Source organism: Ursus arctos, unplaced genomic scaffold (genome assembly GCF_023065955.2).
Source record: "Ursus arctos isolate Adak ecotype North America unplaced genomic scaffold, UrsArc2.0 scaffold_3, whole genome shotgun sequence".
NCBI classification, from domain to species: Eukaryota; Metazoa; Chordata; class Mammalia; order Carnivora; family Ursidae; genus Ursus; species Ursus arctos.
The window spans coordinates 59910208-59933416 of record NW_026622985.1 but is presented as its reverse complement, the minus strand read 5'-3'; the positions used below and the strand labels follow the sequence as shown (position 1 = coordinate 59933416).

The 23209-nt window shown below is 37.7% G+C and overlaps 1 protein-coding gene across 5 annotated transcripts in view; it reads right to left on the bottom strand.

Moving 5' to 3' along the window:
* Positions 1-23209, bottom strand: part of BBS9 (Bardet-Biedl syndrome 9) — a 416531-nt gene that overhangs the window by 377421 nt on the left and 15901 nt on the right. For 3 of the 5 annotated variants that reach the window (XM_026509007.4, XM_026509017.4, XM_057304305.1), the window contains exons 3-5: positions 17929-18079; positions 15075-15139; positions 9269-9382 (exon numbers count right to left, since the gene is read on the bottom strand). In XM_026509007.4, coding sequence (XP_026364792.2) covers positions 9269-9382; positions 15075-15139; positions 17929-18079 — 330 coding nt within the window. Of the gene's footprint in view, positions 1-9268; positions 9383-11484; positions 11633-15074; positions 15140-17928; positions 18080-23209 lie in introns of those variants that run through there. The other 2 variants (XM_026509016.4, XM_026509019.4) reach the window with 2 other exon arrangements.

Sequence of the window (23209 nt, the reverse complement as noted above, 5' to 3'; positions counted from 1 at the left end):
TGACATTTTAATGGTGAGATAGCTTAATTCCAGAAATATAAAATGACTCTGGGTTAACTCAGGTTGGAATATTCTAGGCTATAGTCTATTTATTGCACACTGATACGTTATTGGTAGTTATATTTGGAAGATGGTGCTAAATCATTTACTTCCTCTTTTCTACACATCCATATGTTTAAAATATTCCTTTATGAACATAATTACATATAACAAAAGTATACACATTTTGGTGGCAGGGAGTATTGCAAGAGGAAAAGATGAAGTAAAATCATGCCCTACATCACTTCAAGTTTCAATTTATCTATAAAGAATTGGAACATGCTGCCAAATTTAATATAGACTAAACCCAGAACTAAAAACATGACAAATGGCCTTGCAAAGCATTTCATTAAACTGAATTACAACAAATCTCTAAATACGAACAAACATTTGGAGTAATTATCACCCCCACACTATAGCCAGAATGAGACTGCATGCAGCCCAGAGCAGAGCACACTCTTCAACGGCTTATCCCCTGCCTCCTCCAGTCCACATAAACACCCCATGGCACACTCAAATGACCACTGCTTGCCTCTCCTGGCCATTCTAAAGCAGCACCCCAGGAAGGTTCTAGGAGAGAAAGTGAAGTCAAAGGCAAGATGGACATTTACAATGTTTTGGCCACTAGCACCTATTTCATCCTCTTCCGTCAATGTTATATACCTGGGTTAAAGGTGGCCCCTATATATTGGCCCCAAGTTGTTTAGTTCCTCACAGCAGGCTGACCATGAATGTGAACTCAAAGCCCACAGGTAACAAATTTGTAAACTTTCATTTGCTTTACTTATAGCCCAGATTAGCATATTTTTAGTCATTTATGGTGTGCCTGCTTTGCATATTCTGCAAAAATCCACCTAATACCTACTAGCCATAGATAAGACAAATCCTGGAGCTACAGAAGTCACTGTTGCCCTCCAAAGCTTCCAGACCAGGACTCACCATCTTGAACCTGAGCAATATCCTACAAATATAGTCCCACTCAGATTTCCCTCTCCCCAGGGAGTTTCCTTGCCCACTTCCCCCTTGTAGGTGGTAGTCCCCTGCCATGGTCTCTGGAAAATCTCCTGCAGTGAGGGACTTCCCCTCGAATGCAATCCTGTCAAACCACCACCCAAATAAAGCTCACTGGGGGCTACTGACATCTCATAGTCATGCCTTTTTCTTTGATCAACTCCAAAATCCTCAAACTCACCACAGTTCATTATTTGACTACATTCCCCCAAAGGTCCACCCCTCTCCACTCTTAGTCTTAGTAGTTAATAGCAAAACTAGCCCTACCTCTCCCACACTTAACTCAGACTCAAGCTTAACTGCATTCCTTTAGTGACAGCGACTGGTTCAGAGATGGCCTAACCAGAGCCACCGAGTTGGAAAAAGACCTTTGCTGAGCCTTCTGGAAGGAAGGCAGGCACTTTTCACATGGACTAGAATCTAAGAAAATTTAGAGCTGCTATTGCCATCTTGAAACCAAGAGGAAATAGCCTGTCCAAGGAAATGGAAGCAAAAGATGAAAAGAGAGAAACCAAATCTGATCACACTGGAGGCCCAAATGGTGATAGCCAGTAAATGTCTTATTCTTGAATAAGCCTACTGTCAACTGCAGTTAAAAGAATCCTCAGTTTTGTCACCTAGCTGGCTCAGTCAGTAGAGCTGTAACTCCTGATCTCAGGGTCATGAGTCTGAGCCCCACGCTGGGTGTAGAGATTCCTTAAAAATAAAATCAGTTGGTTAAGTGTCTGACTCTTGATTTTGGCTCAGATCACGGTCTCAGGGTCATGAGATCAAGCCCCATGTTGGGCTCCACACTCAGCGCGAATCTGCTTGAGATTCTCTTCTTCTCCCTTTGCCCCATCCCCTGCTTACAAGCACGTACATACGTTCACTCTCCTTCTCTAAAATAAATAAGTAAATAAATTTCTTTGAAAAAAAAAAAAAAAGAATCCTCAGTTGCACTAAAGGCAAGGTTAGAAAGAGAAAAGAAGCACGCCCAATAGAAAAGCAAAATTGTGGCACATACAGAAATTGAGAGGTATTGGTTTTTGATAGTAACATTTCTTTAAGTCTTGAGTTGTCTGTTACCTGGTAAGCTCAAAATATAAATATCCTCATGAAAAACAAAAATTAATAATCAAGAAAACTAATTTTAAAAATTAGAGCAGACTGAAGATAACAATATTATATTGTACACTTGAAAATCTGTTAAGAGATACTAATATCAAATAATTATATTATACACATGAAATTAACATAAGGTTGTATGTCAACTGTACCCCAATTTAAAAATCTGTTAAGAGGGTAGATCTCATGTTAATTGTCCTTACCACAGTAAAATTATAGATAGATAGACAAATACACACATACATAGATACATAGATGAAAGAAAAGAATAGAAAAGAAAAGAGGAAGGAAGGAAGGAAGGAAGGAAGGAAGGAAGGAAGGAAGGAAGGAAGGAAGGAAGGAAGGAAGGACGAACTGTCAGAGAAGGCTAAAAATTGAAGAAAGAATCAGATGGTGCTGATAATCTCTACTTAAGAATTAAAAAAACCTTTTTCCTATAAACCACAAATTCATTATGAAGAGAAGGCAATAATTCAACATGACTATAAAGCACAAATTATGTGATAAGAAATAAAACTTGAAGGAACGGGCCCATCATAATCCAAACAGCCTAACTGTTCAAATAAAAATGTATCCAAGTTAATTTTTTCAACAAAATATTATGGAATACATTTTCTTTATCAGATCAAGATTCATGTTACCTCCTCAAAGACTTCTCCCTCCTTTTAAAACCTTTTCCCCTCCAGCTATAGCCTTACCTAACTTTCTCTTACCCTTCATAGTCAAACCTCTCCACAGAATAGCTTTCCTTTGTGATTTCCATTTCTTTCCTATGAATTTCTCATTCTGGGGCAACTGGACCAGGGCTCCTATCCTTCTGTTAAAATTGTTCTCCCTAAGATCACCAGTGACCTTCAAACAGCTAACTCCAATAGTTTCTTTTTAATACTCCAGCTGCTTAACCTCTGACTCTCCTGACTCCTTCCGTACCTCTTGAAACCCTCTTCCATGACTTGCTCTGTCTCTCCATTTATGTTTTAATCTCTTGTGTTCCTTCATCTCCTATCCCTATCCTTTAATTTGTCATTCTTAACAAATATAGTCATAGTACTCTATCCATCTCTAGAGTACAATATCCTTCTCCATAAGATTAGCTGGTAGCAAAAGAAAATTTTGCCTTACTAAAGGCTTTAAACTATAGGTAAGAAGGTCCATTTAGTAGCCTGAAAAATGCCAAAGTTTTTTAAAGCAAAATAATTTTTCTTAAGTGCTGCAAAGTCTGAAAAATAATTTTCTCAAGAGGAACAAACCATCCCAGTGAGAATTTGAATAGCTCAGCCTATGGGCAATGAAAGCTTTATACTGAAGACTATAAAACTGTTCATTTATAGGAAACTGGGGTTAGTGACCTCCAGATTAAAGTGGATAAAAATGAAGAGCTGAAATAAAATAGGTAACAGTACATTCCCCCACCTTTATGTACTATCTGCCCTGTACGCAAGCATGTGCATGCGCGCGCGCACACACACACACAAACATTTATTCAGCCTGAGGAAGGTGCTCCATCCTCAAGGCTCCATTCTAACTCTGTACATATCCATTCTATTACAATCTACCTCATTATATCATAATTCTTAGTCTTTATTGCCCCCTAGGTTGCAAACTGCCTGACAACATAAACTATCTTTTTTTCATCTTTCTACTTCTAGAAACTAGTACAGTGCCTGGGTACTCAGAAGACTCTCAGTAAATGTGCATTGGAAGGATGGATGGATGGATGGATGGATGGATGGATGGATGGAGAGAGATGATGCAAGGGAGGACTAACACCAGACTTATTCTAGTCCCTGAAAGTTACCATACATCTCCAACAAATCAACTATTTCTTCCCAATGTCCCTTTCGCACACTTGAAAGAGCCATATACATTGTAAGGTTTGCCAACTTGTCCCAACCTTACAGGACAAATTTGTGATAACTGAGGATATAACTATAGGGTCTCTAAGTCATATTATGAGTAAAGGAAGTTTTAACTCAATTATCTTGATGGTAGCAACATGTATTACATACACTAGATAAAGTATCTTATTTTACCAAGCTAAGTATTTGCAGTTGTTGACCTTAAAACAATAGCATTCTTTCTTCACTGTACCACTGGCTTTCTGTCTGTCCACATTAATGCTGTCCTTTTCACAATACAATTCTGAATTGGCAACCTTATCTTAACTAGGTATTTTTGCAAGCGTTAATTTGTCATTAGTATAAAAGGCAAAGATAAACTACCATTTTTATAAAAACCCAGAGTCACACGTTCTTTAAAAAAAAGCAATTTAGATTTATATCAGAGAAACTACAAACGTTTCTTAACTTCAAACACATCTCCCACGCTCCTTTTATTTAAAAAAGCCCAAAACAGCCATAATATCGGTCATTTTTCCCTAAAAAGTATAATATGGAAAGAATTTTAACTTAAATTCTGGAATGGTAGGTAGTAGTCTGAATAATGGAAGATATTAAGCAAATATTCTTCAACTATTTCATAAAACTAGATTTCCTATTTCCTTACCATTTTTCTCATTAATAGACATTACATGTAGCTTGACATAAAGCCAAACCTACTGCATCAAAGGAATGTACCTTTGAGTTTTTGCAAATGTATAAAAGGTGTTTTTGAAAGATTTTCTTAATGAACAAGCAAACAAAAAAGGTTAAAAAAACAGTCATCATTCTTTTGCTACTTTCAAATCATATTATTACCCACCCATGTATAACCTCTCTGATTATTGGGGGACTCAGGGAGGATTTTTCTTAGAAACCAAACCACAAACCAAAAAATCAAATGGAAAAAGCAAGTATCTGACCCAGAAGTTACTCAACATGTAGTCCATAATCTACAAAGAATCAAAGTTATGCACTAACTTCAGCCAAACCAAGATACTCTTCTTTCTAATAGGAAAGTTTTTTTCTGAATTAGGAAGATTAATTTACTCACAGCCCAGACAAAGAAGCATTTAAGAACGGTTAACACCACAAGATTCTGGAAGCAGAGAGTCTGAGCTAGAATCCCTTCTCTACCATTTGCTTAGTATATCGTGTTACTACTCAACCCGTAAAGCATTTAGAGCAGTGCCTAGTACGGAACAGTACTCAGCAGATGGAGGACAGCAACACACCTCTAGATCTCTGAGACCTGGCATCACTGAGGAGAGTCTCAGAAATTCAAACTCAGGTCCAATTCTGGACTTAACAGAGTTAGAACCTGCATTTTTATCAAGATCCCATTGTGATTCAAATGCAATTGAGAAGCACAGCTAGAAAGCATTTTTACATTATATTCTGAAATGTTATCTACTATAATTTTTTTTTAAAACCACTCTATTAATTTTCTGCAACATGAAGAAGTTTATTTTTAGTACAAAGTAAAGTATTATTTGGGCTCAAAATTCCTCCACTGGTGATTTCTTACCATACCTTATTTAAAGGTAGAAACAACTAAAATCCAAGGTTGTAGAGGACTGCCATCTAGTGGTAGTTTATTCTGGTGCACATGCAAAATAAATTCACTCTGCCTCCCCACCCCCCCCCCCCCATTCCTTATAAACCGATTTGTTTAAAATGGGGCCAGGTTTTCTGCTTAATTTCTTTCTTCAGGACTACTGACATGATTATACAACTAAATAATTCCACAAGAAGGCATCCTAAATACAGAGGAAGATAGAAGACAACAAATTTTAAGTTTCCTTTTTTAAATTCAGATCACGTCTAGGGAAGTTTTCAAATTAAAAGACTGACCCACTCGCTCCTAGAAAGGTGCACATTAGGCACACACAGTGACATCAGGCTTAGAAAATGGGCTTTGTATTGAAATGCGCATATCCTGGAGTGACTTTTACTTTCTTCTCCTTAAGTTCTGTCCTTTTTACAATTTATTTATATAGTATATGTCAGGGAGCGTTTTCAGATTGAGAAAAAAATTTTTATAACCTCTGACTCAATATCCCCATTTCCACATTCTATCCTAGGGAAATAATCAGAAATGTGGACAAAGATTTATGTACAAAGATGTACATTTCGCAAACAAAACAATCTTAATAGCTTCATAATAACCTACTGAATCTATGCATCAAAATTTAGTCATTCTCCTCTATTACTCATTTAGATCAATTCTAATTTTTCTCTATTACAAATAAATATATAAATGTACCTATGAAAGGAAGGAAGGGGAAAGAGGAAAGAAATAACTATATGGCAACTTGATATGATTTTTCTGTATTTTGGATCATTTCCTAATATACATTGCCATAAGTCACATGTAACCATCCATAACCATTTCATAGTTTTCAATAGCCAACCTGCTTTGTGAGAGTGTTATGTCATTTTACATGGCCCCAAGCAATATAGGATATGTAGACTGTACTATCACCTCTCTAGCAACAGATTTTATCCCATGGCTAATTTTTTTTAACAATTGTATTGAGATATATTTTACATATCACCTCTTTAAAATATACAGCTCAAGTATTTACTCTATTTTCAGAACAGCACGACCATTATCATAATCTAATTTTAGAACATTTTTATCCTCCCAAAAAGAAATCATGTACCTATTAGTAGTAACTCCCTATTACCCCTGGAAATCTGCCAATATGGCTGATTTTTACTAATTTACCAAACCCACTACTTTTTCATATTTTTTGTAGAGACCACGATGATATAACGTGTTTCAAACCCGTTAAATGGAATAATCACTTCTGCTACTCAGACATTTCTGTTTCAAATTGGGAAATGTTCTGCTTAACCATAGGAAAGTAAAAGCATGTCAGAAAGGCCTCTTGCTTTTTCAAAAGATACTTTTTAAGTGTAAGGCATAATTTAAGAACTAAGAGAAGGTATGATATAAGTACAAAGTCATCTGCTCTTTTCAAAACAATTAGCAACTATCATTACTTTGGAAGTCCATTATTAAATCTAGCAAAAATGCCACACAAAAGCAAGGAATTCTTTTTTACTGACTTAAAACTTTATTTTGATTGGGTTAACCTAATTGGTTTTTTTTAAAGTACAGTACAATCAATAAAACATGTAATAGGTGGTCTCAAGAATTGTCTTGATTCTACCAAAAAAAATTAAAACTTACTTTCATTTTGCCAAAGCACTTTTTTCTTACCATAATTTTTTGGACTCCAGATGCACAGAATTTAGAAATTTGCTTTTTGAAGATTTAGTAGAGGGAAAAGAATTAAAACAGTTTATTAAACAACAGAGGCCTGGGTCCCCTAAATATGTCAGACATTTTTTTTTAAGAACAGGGAAAATCATATGTGGCCTGCTTTTATTTCATTTATTTGTGGATTTATTAATGTCTAACGAACACCAGGGAATCTACCACCCAGCCCCAGAACTAGGACCTCATCAATACCTTCCATCTGTGTGCTCCTACCTTGCCTGCCCACACCCGAAGGAACCTCACTTCTGAATTTAGGATTTCTCACTCCCTTGCTTTTTTAAAAAATAACTTTATTGAGGTGTAACTTCTGCACAATAAGCTGCACATATTTAAAGTGTACAATTTTGGGGCATCTGGGTGGTGCAGTTGGTTAAGCATCCAACTCTTGGTTTTGGCTCAGGTCATGATTTCAGGGTCATGAGATTGAGCCCTGAGTCAGGCTCCACACTCAGTGTGGAGTCTGCTTCAGATTCTCTCTCCTTCTCCCTCCGTCCCTCCTGCTTGTGCTCTCTCTCTCCCCCACCCCTCTCTCTCTCAAATAAATAAGTAAATAAATACATTTAGAAAATTTAAAAAAAAAGAACAGTGAAAATCAGTTCGTTCTGATAGCTGAGGTTAGGAAGGAATACTTCACTGATAAAAGTTAGTCTCTCATCAAATTTTAGCTCTTTCTCTCCTCTCTTCATCCAACTCCAGACATCTCCCATATTCCTTAAATAATCCAAACATTCCTATTACTCAACTTAAGCAATTCTGCAATCCAGCCAAGTGTTTTGTTTCATATCACTGTATGCAAAACATTTATTTGTACATCACCACTTAAAATATTCCTGTTAACTGATACACTCATATTCATTCTTCCTTGCCTTTATCTCTATGTATGAAAAAACTGAGTTCACACAAATGACTTCCAAAATAAAAGTCATTTTTTTCATGTCACTAAAGAAAAATCTAACATAAGTAGTCTACATCTTAATACAATGTTTAAACAATAAACTCATAAAAATATGAGCCCAGAAAGAGGCAAAATATTATGAAATCCCTAGTACATGTTCCACAGGTGCCCCCCCAACACACACACACAGGTTAAGTGTCACTACCTGGCTTCCTGTCCTCACTCCAGCACCAGTGGCTCCTCTATCACCCTATCACAGTGAAGTGAGACGAGGTAGGTGGTAGATAAAAAAAAAAACTCTCCCATGCTGACAGCTACAGTGTACCCAAGCAACCACTAAGCCCTGGTAACTCAGGAAGCTCTGGGATTAGGGTGGGCAGGCTGCACATAGCCCCATGCTACTTAGAAAAAGATACCCCCAGGTGGAAGGAACCCAGCCTCACTGAGCCAATACTTGGTAAATGTAATGCCTTTGTGAAATTTAAAAAAGGCCCACTTCCTCTGGGGAGGTTTATTCCAGGCCAGGGCACATGGCTTGATGAGCAGGATGAGGTCTGCATTTCAGTCTCTGCTTGCCGCCAGTCCAGGCGCCCCAGTGCAGAAACAACCTACAGAACCCTGTGCAGTGGCCCTGGAGGAGGGCAAGGTGGGGAGAGGGTTCTGCAGCTTCACCCTGCCTATCACAAGTAGGACAGGGACACCCTATCAAGGAGATCAACCCCTTCTTCCACCGAGAGAGGCAGTCACACAGTTCTACCCAAAAAAGCTCAATTTCAGTCAGCTCATGTACAAAGACAAAATTCAAAGAAAAGACACTTTTAGAAATATCTCTGCAGACCACATAAAAGTACTGGTTACAGGAAAATCAAACACATTTGATGTTTAAAGTTTTCTCTTTTCATTATTTTGCTTACAACTCGAATATAAAGGTCTCAGTAAAATATGTTTAACTCGCTCTGAGATTCATACCCTCTGATACTCCATTTTTTTATGGCCAAATATCCTAAATCTGGTACTTGCAATAGCACACTCATGATTAACGCAAATTACCTTTTACACCACCAAATGATCCATAAGTCATATTGCAGGCTGTTCTCTGAAGATTATGCTCATACATCAATTTGATCTGATATTGGTTTCCATGTTCCACATTACCCAAGGTTCCTAAGGAGAAAAAAATTACAGAAGTGCTTTGTATTTGTTTACATTTAAAAATATTCATTTCTTCTCATCCTCCACACCAATTGTAAGTAATTCAATTTCAGTGAAATTTAAAATGACAAAGCACTAAAACAATGTGTATTATGAATAATTAGCACACTGATGACACAGAATGCCAACACAATTAGAATAATTTCAGTCTTGGGTAGCTTACACCATTAGATGAAATACCACCCTGGATGACATTTCTTATCTATTTCCATTATGTTTGAGTAAAGTGTAATTATTTAAATAAAAACAAAACCATCCAATTTCAGTTCTGAAATAAATGAGGTTAAGTTCCTTACACTTTAAACAATAACATAGCAAAGACATGACTTCAAAGTGTCTTAGAAAAAACTCCCCACACTTTCAAGCAATTCAGTTTCCTGTCCCAACTCTCAAAATACTCAAGCCCCTAATACATTATATCCTAATTTAATGGAGAGATATTCTAAGTTTCCTTTAGCAAGTAAATAGGAAAAGATGTTTTATTTGAAGTCCACAGGAAGAATCTCCTTCAAAATGAAGATACTTTTTCTGCATGTAATAGATCATATGTACTATAATTACTTTTCATTTCTTTCCAAATTTGAAAAGATTCTTTTTTTTTTAATAAAGATTGTATATATTTATTTGAGAGAGAGAGAGAGAGCACAAGCAGGAGGAGGAAGGGGCAGAGGAAGAGGGAGAAGCAGACTCCCCACCAAGCACAGAGCCACAGAGGGCTCGATCCCAGGACCCCAAGATCACAACCAAAGCTGAAGGAAGATGCTCAAGCAAGTGAGCCATCCAGGTACCCCAAAAAGATTCCTTATATTTATTTTACTCTCTGGTTGTTAGGCTTTCTAGAGTACTTACAGCTGAAGCTATGTCCCAGTAACCAGGCAAGAACATTATAGTTAAAAGAGATGATAGAAAGAAACAGGATTCAGAATGCAACTTTTTCCATTAAGGAGTATCTTTGTCTTTCATTCAAAAATGCAAAATTTAAAGAAAAACTTAAAATATAAAGCAAATGAAATAGTCCCCAAACTGGACAGTATTAAATCATTAAAACAATCTAAACATATATGTCTTTCTGTATGTGTATACATATTTATACATGAGCATTTATTTGGTTTTTGTCCAAAAGGTTTTACCAATGTATACTGAGGTTATAAGAACAAGATATTTCCATTTCCATTTTAGAAGTGAGGTAAGTATCCAAAGTCAAAAAAAAAATTTAAGGAACGCCTGGGTGGCTCAGTCTCTTAAGAGTCCGACTTCAGAGCAGGATCCTGAGATTGAGTCCCGCGTCAAGCTCCTTGCTCAGCGGGGGCCTGCTTCTCCCTCTGCCTGCCACTCCCCCTGCTTGTGCACACTCTCTCTCTGATAGATAGATAGATAGATAGATAGATAGATAGATAGATAGATAGATAGATGTTTAAGGAATTTCCCCAAAATCACACAGCTGGTAAAGGACAAAGTACTCAAGCTAGGTCTTTAGAATTAGCACCATATAACCTGGTGCCTGGCTGTCCATCATTTTACAACTTGGAAAAAACTTGGTAAGCCAATGATAATTTTCCTAAACAAACCAGCCATCAAAAAACATCATTGCCACCTCCACCTTTCTCAGCCTGGTCTTTTCTTCATTTGGAAGGTGAAGGGTTGAAAGAGAAAACTAACAGGGGAGGATTTCTTGGAGGAAAACCATTTCTATTCCGATTTATACCCCTAAAAATGGGAACAACAGACTTCACATACCAAAAGAAACAAAGAGAAAGAAGACTCAAATTTGCCTGCTAACCCTGATAGGTGAAAGCTTTGTGGACTCTAAATGGTAGTAAAATCAGTAATGTCCAGGGAAACTGAGGGGTAATCGCAAACACGTGGGTCAAAAAAAAAAGAAAAGGAAAAACACACATACTAAATAACTCACAGCCTTAACCTTAGGAGAGGTCTAGCCTCCAAGAAACCAAGAAAGAAGTTCCAAGAAACATTTGGTTTGTCCCTGCAGAAATTACAAACTTCATCCTGTACCTAAAACCAGATCAACCCCTCTGAGTAAAGAATGCACTTACAGATGTTTGCTAGCTGAAAGGTCGGTGAACACAGGGGTCAGCATTCAATACTTATACAAACTTGGCATGAAATGACACTACGATTTGTGTTCTGAAAAAGCTCCAAAGGCATTGCTAATCTTCAAATTTCAGGTAATAGCACTTCAAAACTTAATAGTGCACCTATGGAGAACAGAAGACAATTTGTCCTCCTTAGATACTACTTTGGAATAAAGGTAGTATCTGAAAAATCTAAAATTTCTGACCATTTTTTTCTAGAGAAGCATCAATGACACAAGATTAAAATTACTTATACACAGGTTTTGTCCAGGGATATACAGATTGAATACAGCAAGTGTATCTCTATAAATACAGTCCATGTATAGCTAAAATTAATATGAAGTTTCAATTAGAAAGCAAAATGGATATTAGAACATTGACACTGTTGGCCTTATTTAAACACGATTTGATTTAAACAAAAAATTCTCTGGAAAAACCAAAGGTCACCTTGACAACAGTTTTTGGTGCAATTTTAGATAACTGTGGAGAAATCTAATGAAGTTAAATGAAATAAAAACCACTACAGAGTAAATTAAAAGGCTCGTTGTGTTAAATAACCAAATTAGATTATATAAAGTAAAAAAAACACATCTTTTGGCCCACTCACAGCAAACATTAAAATTCTATAAATACGTCAAATGCTTAGCAAATGCTTGTTGAAGTACAATTTTTTGGAAAGGAATATTTAAGAGGACATAATCAGTATGGCTTATGCTCACACATCTGTAACCATTTACTCAGAAACTGAAGCCCATCAGAAAGGAATGTGAAATGCCATGTGATGCTTTTTCGTTAGGTATGATAAGGTGAGCTAACTCCATTTAAGCAAGACCCTGCTATTTCTCTATATTAAGCATACATTTGATAACATATCACCCACTAAAAAGAGGTCAGCACAGCAGCCTGACTATGAAGGGTTGTTTGGTGTATCCAGGAGGTCTCCTCTAGTATGGCTCAAATCTTTGTTAGAAGCATGCAGCATAAAAAGAAAACAAAAAATATTTGGGGAGAGGGCAGTTGGAGGTGAGAATGTCAAGTTCAACTAACATTTTCATCTGTTGACACCAGCGGTTTTACTTAAACTAAAAACTGTTTATGCTTGCTAGGTAAAAAAAAAGCTAGGTAAAAGTTCAGTCTGGAACCTCAAGAAACATATTCAAGAGAACAAAAACATTAACTTCCCTGCTTCGCAATTTAAACCAAGCCAGAAAAAATACACAAATTGTCAGCCTCCAAATATCATAAGAGGCTGAAGAAATGAGAGACAGAAAAGGAAAGTGAGGTGGGGCATAAGGGAATGTAGTTTGGAGAACTCTTTATCCCCAGAGAATACAAAGCTTGCAAACGAATACAAAGAATAAAAGAGCAATAAAATCACCATTCCTATGACAAATAACTTTCATTTTCAACATTAATTTGAAGGAAAATACCAATGTCCCATAAACAAGTTGTGACCAAACATGCCAGTTTCTTTCAGCAGGTCTTCTTGGTAAACATACACTGTATCACTAGTCTATTATGCCTACGCCCCAGAGAAGCTCTAAAGGTTTCTGTCTTTCTGGGCCATCATTCAAATGGGACCAGGGAAGGCTAAGAGTTTTACCTGATTTCTAGTTGTAGGATTCTTCCCTCTCCTGCCCTCTTAGAACCCCCAGAAGGGACCAATTCTCCAAGAAATATTCAGGGGTAACTCGGCACAAGTTGCCCTCCTCCATGTCCTGTGTAACCCAGTTAATAGTATCATCTCACTGTTAACAGCCTTATGATGGAAAACAGAGGAACAACTAGATGCATGCAGTAAAGTAGCCTAAATCACATCTTCTCCATTTATTCTGGAACACTAAATATTCGCCCTATCACTAGGAAAAGCAACATCTTTTACCATGAAACCAATGGCAGTGTTTACCAAGACAGAGAGGTAGTATATTGGGCTTCTGACTTGTAAACAGAAAAATGGAAAAGAAAATGATAGTGATAACAGAGAAAAAAAAAAAAGAAGGAAGAACAAAAACAACACTGAGTAATAAAGAGCCACTACCAATTGCCTCAGCACCCCCCAAAAATTAGTTCACTCATTTAGTCAACATATGCCTACCATATACCATAGGCCAGGTTACCAAGCCTGCCTTAGAAATCTAACAGACCTTCACCCTCAAAAACAGACTACTTAAGAATATCCAGCTCAGGGGCACCTAGGTGGCTGAGTTGTTGAGCATCTGACTCTTGTTCAGTTCAGGTCTTGATCTCAGGCTTATGAGTTCAAGCCCCACATTGGGCTCCACGCTAGGTGTATAAATATACACACATAAATACAGTAAAGACAAATCATTACTCATACTGAAAGCAAAATATAAAGAAACCCCAAATCAAGAGAATGAGTATAAAAGATCCAAATCCTAGAAGCTAATTTTTTTTTAATTTTATTTATTTGACAGAGAGAGAGACAGCCAGCGAAAGAGGGAACACAAGCAGGGGGAGTGGGAGAGGAAGAAGCAGGCTTCCCAGGGAAGCAGGGAGCCCAATGCGGGGCTCGATCCCAGGACCCTGGGATCACGCCCTGAGCCGAAGGCAGACACTTAACGACTGAGCCACCCAGGTGCCCCTAGAAGCTAATATTTACAGCAAACTCCAAAGAACACCTCTAGTATAAGGAAGAGACCTAGAAAGAATTAGCTTTATTGTACCCATAAAAAATTTCCCCAATATTGACATCCATGAAAATAACTCTCTCAGCTTGAACTAAAATTTATCTAACTACTACAACAAAAATTTTTTAAGTTACCTTTTATATTTAAAAAGGATCAAAATGCTGAAACCAAACTACAATTAACTGCCATACTGGTACCTACATAAGAGTGTCAGAGAATGAAGCCTGATTAGACCTCAAACAAGTGCGTTAAGGCAGATTGAGTAAAAACAACCAAAAGTTGAGAAATCTGAACTGTAAAGAGAAACCATTTGAGGTTCATTCAAGAAAAAGTACTTTAACACATCATGACTCTCAGCATCTAATGAATTTTGTTGTTGCTATTAAACATTTCTTAAAACTCAAGTGTTCTGGATAAAAACTACAGCATAAGGAATATAGTCAATGGTACTGTAATAGGATTGTATGGTGACAGATGATAGCCACACTTATGGTGAGCGCAGCATAATGTAGAGAATTGAAATCACTATGTTGTACACCTGAAACTAATGTAACATTGTGTATCAGCTATACTTTAATAAAAAATCAACAAAAATTTTTTGAAACACTTAAGTATCCTAAGTATGCAGAATTGGCCTCTCTTAGTCACAGACAATCCTGGACACAATTCCTGGGAAGGAGATTACAAGGCATCCTCTACTAGAAATTTAAATACACATATAAATAGCAAACCAGGCCTAAGTACCTGAAAAAATAAACAAACAAGGGAAAATGTTAACCAAGATAAGAAAATCTTCAACCAAATGTTTTCTTTTCTCTAGCAAGTGAACATAAGTGAGTGTCCATTCTTATATATTAAGATATTTTTAATACAAATTTTACATTAGAAAAAAATGTTTCTTACCTGAGACAGAATAGACACAAAGTTTTCTAGAATGCAACACAGCCAAATGAAGCATTTCAGTACCTCTGAAAAATGGGAAAAGTTTTAAAAGTTTAAATATCAATTTCAGATATAACCAAAAAAATTATAATTTTTAAAAGAGATTATAACCACAACCAACCATCAGTAAACTAAAAATTTACTAGATAACATGCAAAACTGAAAAATAAATGCAACAACAAATACCCACTTTGACAATCCAAGAGGCTCAAGGACTCTGCCTCAAGGAATTGCCTTCAATTGAAGTCTGTGGAGCCTCCCAGGAAAAGTCATATCAGACAGAGGCCCCTTCATGAGGCTCTCCCATAATACAGAGATCCAAGTTCTGGTCCTGTCTCTCTGGTTAATCAACCTATGACCTTGGGCAGATTACTTAATCTCCCTGAGCCTGTTTCCCCCTCTGGAAAGTAAGAGGTTTCAATTAAATGAAATAAAATCATGTGACAGCACCTTGCAAAGTATAAGGCACCAAAGAATGCTAATCATTATTAGTAAATGGCACATGTCACTTCCAGCTCAGAAATTTTATTAAAGGCCCTGAAAATATTTCAGTTTGGATTTAACTGCCCGTGTCACCAATACACTTCTCAGCCCCTATCAAGTGGTTTCCAAGACATAACACAGTCTAGAAATCCTAAGTCCAGTCTTCAAGGGTCAGGTCAGTGGATAGAAATGAGTAAAGGGTATAAATGGCTGTGGTCTGCTACAGAGTAGGGCCAGACTAGAGGAAGCAACTACTCCTCAGTTCTGGGCATGTGGGCAATTTCTGGCCATAGAGAAGCCAGAAAGCGGGGATTTTATGTGAAATCTCCTGGTTCTTAAATACTAGCAACTCTTTTAAGTTTAAAACACATCTGCAAGCAGTCCTCCAGTGTACAACCTCTGATACAGACTCTGTTCTAAACTAGAAAGACTATAATTGAAATCTGAAGACCTGGATTGGGGTCCTGACTGTGCGCCTTGGTATCCACGTAATCATTTACCCTTTCAGAGTGTTAGTCTTTCATTTACAAAATAAGAATTATATTAGATAATACCTGCAAAACATTGTCATAACGAATGTAAATGCTCACTATCCACTCTACTAACAGAAAATGAAAATATATACAACTATTACACACTCAATATTGACTTCAAAAAATAATTATTGCCCTGCACACTCAAAACAATTTTTCTCTCATACACAGGAAAAGAACATTATGTCATGGAAAGAGAGTATGGAGTCAGACAGACCTGGGTCTAAATCCTGGCTGTGTGACCTAAAACTCTGAGCTCACATCTCACAGGTAAGATTAATGAAATAGTACTAGTTACTTAATACCAGTACAGTATCCATTCATTAATGTTAACCTCCTCCCTTCCATCAAGCTATACTTAGAACAACTGAACAGAACGATCATGACAGCACCTCACTCTTTTAAAAAATGAAAAGATAAAAATGCTTTTTTAAAAGCAAGATTCCTTCTGTCTCCTTATTTTATAAATCTATCATGCCTAATATATGCTAGGTATACAACAGGCACTTAATCATCATCTACTTTTAGATGGAGTAGATATTTACCAACCACATCAGACACAAAATCTCTCTGATCCAGCCTATCACAGTGCTTAAAAGTCCTATCTCGTGCCCTGCCTACAGCACCTTCATGAAGCACCTCCCCATCAGAATGAAACATCACTAGAAGGGGGTTAATGTTCAAGAATTGTTGTTCAGGGGCACCTGGGTAGCACAGCGGTTAAGCGTCTGCCTTCGGCTCAGGGCGTGATCCCGGCATTATGGGATCGAGCCCCACATCGGGCTCCTCGGCTATGAGCCTGCTTCTTCCTCTCCCACTCCCCCTGCTTGTGTTCCCTCTCTCTCTGGCTGTCTCTATCTCTGTCGAATAAATAAATAAAATCTTAAAAAAAAAAAAAAAAAAGAATTGTTCAGGTTTTTCTAGCAAGAGTCAAGGCCCTGAATAAGTGGAAATTGGAGCCAGTAAATTATGACGAGCAATTGCAGTAGTCAAAATCCAGAGCTCAGGGCACTCCCAGACTTAGGAAGGCAAAGGAAGCTTTAAAAGAAAAAGAAAAAGAAAAAAAAAAAAAAAGTAAGGGATAACAAGACCACCTCTATCTCTATAAATTTTCACAATACATACTTTTATAAATGATTAAGAAATACAGGCTCAATCTTAAGAAAACTCATATATGACAATAAGATAAAATCAGCAGTATCATTGGGAAGTAAAAAGCAGACATACTACACAAACTGCAAACTAATAAACAGCTTCCTAAAATCAATTAGGATTAAAAATAAAGTACTTTGAAACAAAGCTCTTGCAAGAGTAAGACTTACTTTGTGGACTGAGCTGGCTTCTTTCAAGAAACTAAGGACCTTTCGACACCAAATAAGTGCAATAATTCATTTTAAACCTTCAAAGTTATGTGTCAAATACCATAACTGCTACTTTGTCTAATTATTTAAACAGATATTTATATAACCTGGACAATTAGTGCTTTAAATAAGTGAATACTTTCTATTTCTTTATTTACTTTCAAAAGCTTATCTCTTTTCCTTTAAACTTCTGATATGTCAGGCATGTTAGGTCTATTACTATTTAAAAAAAAAAAGTCCTAAGTTATTCTCTTTGTGCAGGTTTCCGTATAAAAAAAATGTTCAGTACATGAGGTACACTCAAGTAACAGTATCCAGAAAATACATTTAACTCATGGATAATCCTTTTTTTCATTTAAGAATCCACAAAACTGACACAGTCAGGGAATGACATACTCCAATTAAGATAAAATGTCAGAATTAATGAGCTGTACTTACGAAACAAATTTCCCTACTTCCACTTGCAATATTGGATCTCGTAGATGCACTTCTAGAAGCAAATCTTCAGCTTGAGCTCCATCTCCTGTTTTTACAGGATGGGGATTAAAGATTCTTAGGTATCCCATAAAGCTACCCACAATTATTTTATCTGTAGAGAGATGTTTTTAAAAGATATAAGAAGAAACAAACATTAGCAACAAAATTTCTTTGGAAATAAACTTTCTAATGTCTAAAAGAAAAATTTTAAAAATTAAAACAATCAAGTCTTGCTTCATATACAAAGGCTGATATGCCAGCAGATGAAATAATTAAAATGAACTCATTTTAATAACATAGCTTTTCAAAAACAACTTTTTTTTATATCACCAATATTCAAGCATACTAACATGTTATGTGTTTTTCCTCAGCCCTGCTTTGATGTCAGTAGTTATAATTTAACTCAGTCAAAGCAAGTCCTTTTACAAAAGACTCGTATAAGGTTGTACACTGATTTCATCATAGAGTGTCAACTCTACAGCTGTCAAAATCATTGTATTAAAACGAATTCTGGGGCGCCTGGGTAGCGCAGTCGTTAAGCGTCTGCCTTCAGCTCAGGGCGTGATCCTGGCGTTTCAGGATCGAGTCCCACATCGGGCTCCTCGGCTGGGAGCCTGCTTCTTCCTCTCCCTCTCCCCTGCTGTGTTCCCTCTCTCGCTGGCTGTCTCTCTGTCACATAAATAAATAAAATCTTTAAAAAAATAAAAAAATAAAAATAAAAAAAATAAAACAAATTCTGAGCCTTCACTAGATAGAATGCTCTGATGAACAATGTCTGTACTTGGACACAAGAGGGGGAAATGGTAAGACAGGTCTTGTGGGTTGAATTGTGTCCCCCTGCCAAAAAAAGGTATGTTGAAATCCTAACCCCCAGTACCTGTGATTTTATTTGGAAATAGGGCCTTCACAGATGTAATCAAGTTAAGACGAGGTCACACTCAATTAGGTGTGCGATAAAACTCTCTTATAAGAAGAGAAAGCGGGGGGGGGGGCGGGCGGGCACGCCTGGGTGGTGCAGTCAGTTGAATGTTCAACTCTTGGTTTCGGCTCATCTCAGAGTGACGGAATCGAGCTCCCAGTCGGGCTCCACGCTCAGTACAGAGTCTGCTTGAGACTCTCCATTTCCCTCTGCCCCTCCTCTCTGCACATGCGTGCTCTCTCTCAAATAAATAAATAAAATCTTTAAAAAATAAAAAGAAGGTAAGTACAGGGGTTGGGGGGGCCGGAGGGAGGAGAATGCCACGTGAAGACATTCAAGGAGAAGATGATCATGTGGCAATGGAGACAGTGATTAGAGTGATACATTCACAAGCCAAAGAATGCCTGGGACTACCAGAAGCTGGAAGAGGCACAGAGGAATCCTAGAGGCTTCAGGGGCAGGATGGTCCTGCCAACACCTTGATTTTGGATTTCTAGCCTCTAAAAACTGTCAGAGAATAAATTTCTGTTGCTTTAAGCCACTCAGTTTGTGGTACTTTGTATGGCAGCCCTAGGAAACTAATACTTTAGGTGTCAGTTTTGAAATTGCTGTATTAGTATAGAATATTAACTTTTTTCCATCTACTTTAAAGTAGGAGTTCTACATACTTATTTACTGAGAGCTTATTGCGTGCCAAGCAATGGTCTATGTAACTTTTATGCATCAACCCATTAAATCCTCATAATAACCATATGAGAGAGGTACTATCCTGGGAATTTCAATCCTGAATAGAGACACCAGGAATCTGGGGCTAGATGATCTGACAGCAGCCCCCAGGAGTTCTACACAGTCTCTAGAGCCATGCTGTTCCCATCCCCCACTAAAGTTTGGCCAATTCAACTCTTCCTGCATTTGGGAGATCTATGTCACTCTTACTCCAATCCCTCTTTTATTTATATTTATCATAGTTGTTTCCTATACCTTGTGACAAAAAAAATTTTTCAGAAAGAAATTGGCAGCAGAGAATAAACTGCAGGTACCAATTCCTGCAGGAACACTTGGAAATTGGTTCTTGAGGTGAGTTGGGACACAAAGCGGTAAGACTCCAGGCAGGGTTAAATAACATTGTACACAATGACAGAATGGTCAATCATGTTAACACCTCCAGGCATCTGGGACGCTGTGCCCATTGCAGGTGACACTCTGGTGGACTGGATAGCTGCTGCCCTAGACTAACTGAACAGGAAGGAGGAACGTCAAACCATACGTAAGATGGCTTTTCTAAGAGCACTGGACAATTTAAAATAAGAGAATGATAAGTTTAAACCTCAAAATTCCCATTTAAGGGAAAAGAAGAAAACTCAGCGTCCTTGGGACTCTGCAGAAAGAATGTCTTTCTTCTTATATCGGTGAGGCTTAACCAATAAAAATCTAATTCAGGGACTGATTCTGTAGGTTTTAAATTACAGTAACAAATGAGTGCACAGTCTCTCCAGGTTTCTTGCATAAAAGTAAAGACATTCATCACAAAGAATGGGATTACAATGTTACGTAATGAGGTTACTGGCAAAGTCTAGAAGGTTCGGATATACCTAAATCTCCAAACTTTTCTAAAACACTCCCCACTGAGCTTCCAATGTATGCCGCCATGCTCTAATCCCTATTTCACTCACTAAATAACCAAGATTCAACTTCAACACAGCCCTTTCTTCAGAGATAAGAGGAAGCCAGGATGGCAAAGTCCACATGGTGACAACTTAACCCCTAGAATCAAAATGTGTATGTACGAGTATTAAAATAGCAGGACTTTTATAGTAACCCGATCTCAGGTAGCAGTCTAATTCTCACAGATTTTAAGCTATGATTAATGAGAGTCCCAGGAATGAAATGAAAAGGCAACTCATTAAGACCCTGTTTTTCCTGGTGGTTCATTTTTTTGTTGTTGTTGTTAGAGTAGTATTCAATTGTAAGAAGGTCCTATAATGTGTTTATCAAACTCAAGCCTTTTTTGAAATCTATAACCAAAAATATTCCCGGTTTCTGAAAAAGAAGACTAACTCAAGCCATCATATATACAGTCATGGCATTTCACCCATTTCCACACTGAAGTCAATTTACAGACTCAGAGTCCCTTGAATAAAAACAATATAGTATACAGATGTTGCTGTAATACCACACATGCCTAATACAAATTTTCCTCAGATACTTCCCTACAGGACATTTATCTAGGTGCACTGAGGAAAGGGAAATACCCAAACTTTGTGAGAATACTGAATATTGGCTCTGAGTTACTACTAATTCTGGAAGCCTAATAATATACTATTGTTGCTAATTATGGAGACTCAGTAATAAATGAATTTTTTAACTTAGTTCACCCAGTGGGAGAGCAAAGCCAGCCTATGATTTCTCACCCAGTTTCTGAGAGTTTAAAGGAAATGTATTTTCACAGAAAACAGAACATCCTTTTGGTTCCCTAACATGTACATAAAGGATAGTAAATGGGGAGGCCTATATGGAAGCCAATGAACTCTATCTCCCCATCAAGGAGAAAATCAAAATCAATACCACGGGTAGGGGTGCCTGGGTGGTCAGCTGGTTAAGCGTCCAACTCTTGGTTTCAGCTCAGGTCTTGATTTCTGGGTTGTGAGTTCAAGCCTTGTGTTGGGGTCCATGCTGGGCATGGAGCCTACTTAAATACATACATACATACATACATACATACATACAGAAACAGTTTGCTTTCACTGAACAGGAATAGGCATATATCTTTCAATGTACTGCCACAATCCAATCTACAGGAACCAGGACTACCTCATCATCATCTCATAAGAGCCAAATGAGGCTGAAAGAAATATGAGTGAAACCCAGGGATCTCCAAGGACTCTCTCCCATACTGTCTGGATCAGTAATAAATGAAACTAGTACAGTCTTCTTTAGGCAAGCATTAACATTCTAGATCCCTCAGGAATACAGGCCCAGACCAATTCTCTGGTCCCTCCATCTTACTCAAGACCAAGAGGTAGTCAAAGTGGAAAAAAAAAAAAAAAAGGCAGCATAGTTACACAGCCCAGTAACCAGATACAAAACAGAAGGTATCCCCCACAATATGACTTCTTTAAGTTACCATATAATTTTTTCTACTCCTCCATCTTAATTTTAAAATTTTTCCTTCTCTTCCTCAACTATTATATATAAGTTTGGACACAGATTGTACATACTGTTTAGTCTAGAAGCAGCAGAATATTGGAACATGATCTTGACTAAATGACAAGGGAAAGGGCTATCACCCAAAGATCCTGGACTTGCAGAGCCAGGGCTCCCTGAAAGTGCCTCTGAAGCAGTAGGTGCGCACGGTTCGTTCCCACTGCAGGTTGGTAAGAACACGTGCTTGTGCACTTGCACAAGGGACAGTGCCCCATGTGAGGCATAAATGCTGCAAAGCTAAAATATCAACGTAGTAGCTATTTTTCAGTCACCTTTATGTGTTTTCCACTTAGGATTCTTGTAGTAAACTCTCCTCCAGGCCACAGGCTGGCATGGAATCTAAACTGGACCACTCAGGCTCTCCCGCTCACCCCCCTTCTTACTATCTCTCCCATGTATCTGAATCTTGAATTGAGAAGAACAGGAAAGTAAGTGCCACTTTAAATGCATGGTGTCTAATTTCAACTGGGATCTCAAGATTAGCAAGGAATCCGTCCATGTATCAGGTTGGCTTTACCTAAAACAATTTCAAGATGCCTAGTACCATCTTTCCACTCCCTGATCACTCCAAAGGAAGTAGGGGTCATTATTTTCTCAACTTCCCAAACTGACCTGCAAATTTCTCTTCATCTGTATCCATTCGTATGCTCTTGCCTTCGGTCACAGTGAAAAAAAAGTTCTTCTATCTGCACACCTGATCCCATCTCTGTCTTCTCTGGATCCCTGCTCTATTTTTTTTTAAGATTTAATTTTTAAATAATTTCTACACCAAACATGGGGCTCCAACCTACAATGCTGGGATCAACAGTCACATGCTACAACAACCAGTCAGACGCCCCAACCCTCCTTTCATATATCCTCTATGCTATACACTGAATTTTTCCCACTTCTGTTTATCCTACATTGCCCCCAGTCATCATCCTCCCCTCTTCCCTTTGCAGGGAGTTTCTTTAAAGGGCCATAAACACTCAGTCTTCCCCACCTCCCACTCCTTCATTCACTGCAAATCTAGATTTTGTTACCATTGTGCCCACTCATCCACTCTCATGGAGAACACTAATGAACCACTTGTTGCTAAATGGAATGGAAACTTCAGTCTTCATGTCACTAAACCTTGCC